This window comes from Penaeus monodon, chromosome 30, assembly GCF_015228065.2.
Source record: "Penaeus monodon isolate SGIC_2016 chromosome 30, NSTDA_Pmon_1, whole genome shotgun sequence".
Lineage (NCBI taxonomy): Eukaryota > Metazoa > Arthropoda > Malacostraca > Decapoda > Penaeidae > Penaeus > Penaeus monodon.
This window is the reverse complement of record NC_051415.1, coordinates 15,787,131-15,789,937: the sequence shown is the minus strand read 5'-3', so window position 1 is coordinate 15,789,937 and position 2,807 is coordinate 15,787,131. Positions and strand designations below refer to the sequence as shown.

Sequence of the window (2,807 nt, the reverse complement as noted above, 5' to 3'; positions counted from 1 at the left end):
CGGCGGCATATTGCTTACGTTTTCCTTATTTACTTTATATTTGTTTAATGGTACTTTTTTGTTGCTCGTAAGTACAATCTGTTCTTGAACGGCTTCGAATATAGCGTATTAATAATGCACTGTTTATATAAATGCTACGTTTAGATACTAAAAAAGAGAACAGAACTGTTAATAGCAACTTTGTGTATTATCGCCATTACTTCAGAATTACCTGCAAATATCTGAAAATGTAGAATATCCAAAACAAAGGGAAGGCGGGCCACCACACAACCTTAACTTCAACATAATTTCTCATGTACTTTCGTCCTCTCCCCCTCCGCCAGCGCATGACCCTGGTCCTCGTGGTGGCACTGGCCCTTCTCGGGTCCGCCAGTGCCCAGCGTGCCTCCAGGCTGCAGCAGATGGTCAGAGGATTTGTGGACGACATGAGTGACATGGCCTCGAGAATTGGCACGGGCATGCTCAAGTAAGTGGCTGTTGGTTGCGCAAAATAATAGCGTTGACTGCAAGTAAAGGATGATTAGCATGGGTATGTAGAAGACAGGCTAAAAAGGTTAATATCTGATCAGTTGGTAATATGATAATGGCATTCCTCGCAATAATGGGGATACTATCATCTGCAACACCATGTCGCTGACTGACTGTGTCGCCCGCGCCAGGTCCTTCAACAGCCGGCCAGGAGCAGCACGAGAGAATCGCCCCTCTTTTCCCGGCCGCAAACGCCAGCGCCCCGTCCCCCTCGATGACCTCCCGGCCCGTCAGTCCAGCGACAACTTGGTAGCTCCTAACGACCCTCAGCGCCCTCGCCCTGTGCTACGTCAGGAGCGCCCTCGCCTGACCTTCCGCCAGTTCGTGGACGGCACCATGGCCGGACTCAGGAACTTCTTCCCCAGGCTCAGCCGCCGAAACTTCCACCGCAGCGCTCGCGACGTGCAGGTAAGCCCTCCGGACTACGTCCCTCCGGCCTACACCCCTCCTGACTTTAGCTATGACAGCGGGACCTTTGACCTCCATCCTGACCCAATCTATGTCCAGCAGCCGAGCCCCTCTCATCCGACAGTTCAGGTCACAGTCAATGTGTATAACGATCAAAATCCGACCACCCAAGACAAGGACGTTCCTGACGCGGCGCCCACTCACGTTCCCGAGTACAACTTGACCGTGACGCATCACACCAATCACTCCTTCTCGGTGACTCATACTCCCAAGAAGACCGATGACGGGAAAGGACAGTCACAACAAGCGCTTTACCCGACGACTGAGCACACTGTCTCAAGTTATGGCGGGAACTTGCATGCGTCTCCCTCTAACTCCTACAGTGTTCGACGGTCAGATTTTTTTCCGGAAACAGAATGGCACCCTGAACGGCATCAAAGAAGCGAGGAAAATGTGTCTCCTGAGCAGATGCAGTTCGGAGCTCAGAGTCTTGACATGATTTACGGGTATTATTTCGGTGACGATGACAACGGGCAAAGGCGTGACAATAAACCTCTTGGCTCTTTCAGACGGCAGCACGTTCACTTCAACCGTAACGTGAATGACAGACAAGACTTTGACGCAGCAGATGGAGGGCAAGGGTACAAAGACGGGTTCCTTCATGGCTTTAATCAGGGGTTTGAATCTGGTGTAAAGGTTAACAGCAATAGAAGTCCTTCTAATAATAACAAAGATCCAATTTACAATCAGAATAACAATGCCTTCAATACGATGGGCTCTAATGGTAACAGAGGTTCCAACAATAACTTTCCAACTCAGTACAACAATTACAATAATCCGAGCTATAACGGCCAAGTTAGCAGTAGCAATAGTATGGTGAGCCAGTTCTCCGAGTCAGACACAAAGGGAACTGGGACAGCGGGATGCGGAGTTCGCTGTCTTTGGGACGATCTAATGAACACTCTCGATCATTACAGCAATAATGGAGGCACTGAGGCCAGCAAGGTGACGGGAGCTTCGCCCTCAGGAGGGGTCGAGGGGCATGTGGTGCACCAGCAACATGGGAGCGGGGATGCCTACCAGGGGCCATCCAATGCCCCTCAAGCTGCCCTCAACCCATACACTGGTAACGCCGATAGTAACACGCCTGGTGTCAGCACTGTAAATACCAAAACACAAAATACAAACTCGTACCACCAAAGCATGAGCAGCGGCCGAGGACCTTCGCAACGCCAGCAAGGTTTCGGTTACCGCGGCCGCCCTTCCGGCAACCGGCGCCCACCGTCAGGAACACCTCAGTTTCACAGTCAGAGAGACGAGCTGCTTCCTCCTGGCCCGCCCTACTCCTCCCACAGTTACGACCCGGGTTTACATGATGGTCGTATCTCCAGCGGGATAGGCGGTCAGAACAGGGAGCAGCAGTGGAACTTTCGTAGGCGCTGGGACACTCACAGAGCAAGATAATTTAAGTCTCCCTAAGACTATCCAGTCTACCACACACATACACTAAACAAAATAATGTACATCTGTCATCTATGCACTGATTCAATATGCACTTGTTACAAACACACCTTCAGAACACATCCATTGTTACAAAGCTCAGTGGATATACACGCTGTACATTTAGTGAAGTGCGGCGCCTAAAGCATATATGTATTAGTGCATATACACCAGTACATCAATGCAATTTTATTTCTGACACACACACAAACTTGTGAAAACCTGCACACAGAAAACATATCAGTTGACTGAGCGCCAGCTTCCACCAACACATCAATATACACTATATTGCATTTCATAACATGACTTCACTGGATGTACATTAAAGACACACACATTTTGAGACACAGACATCGATCTACACTCAAGCA

General features: G+C 49.6%; 1 protein-coding gene across 1 annotated transcript in view; it reads left to right on the top strand.

Moving 5' to 3' along the window:
- LOC119592559 overlaps positions 1-2,802 on the top strand; it is a 15,973-nt gene extending 13,171 nt beyond the window's left edge. Inside the window, exons 2-4 of the mRNA XM_037941429.1 lie at positions 324-466; positions 660-936; positions 1,914-2,802. Coding sequence (XP_037797357.1) covers positions 324-466; positions 660-936; positions 1,914-1,919 — 426 coding nt within the window. The 3' untranslated portion in view covers positions 1,920-2,802. The remainder of the gene's footprint in view (positions 1-323; positions 467-659; positions 937-1,913) is intronic.
- Positions 2,803-2,807: the final 5 nt, after the last annotated feature.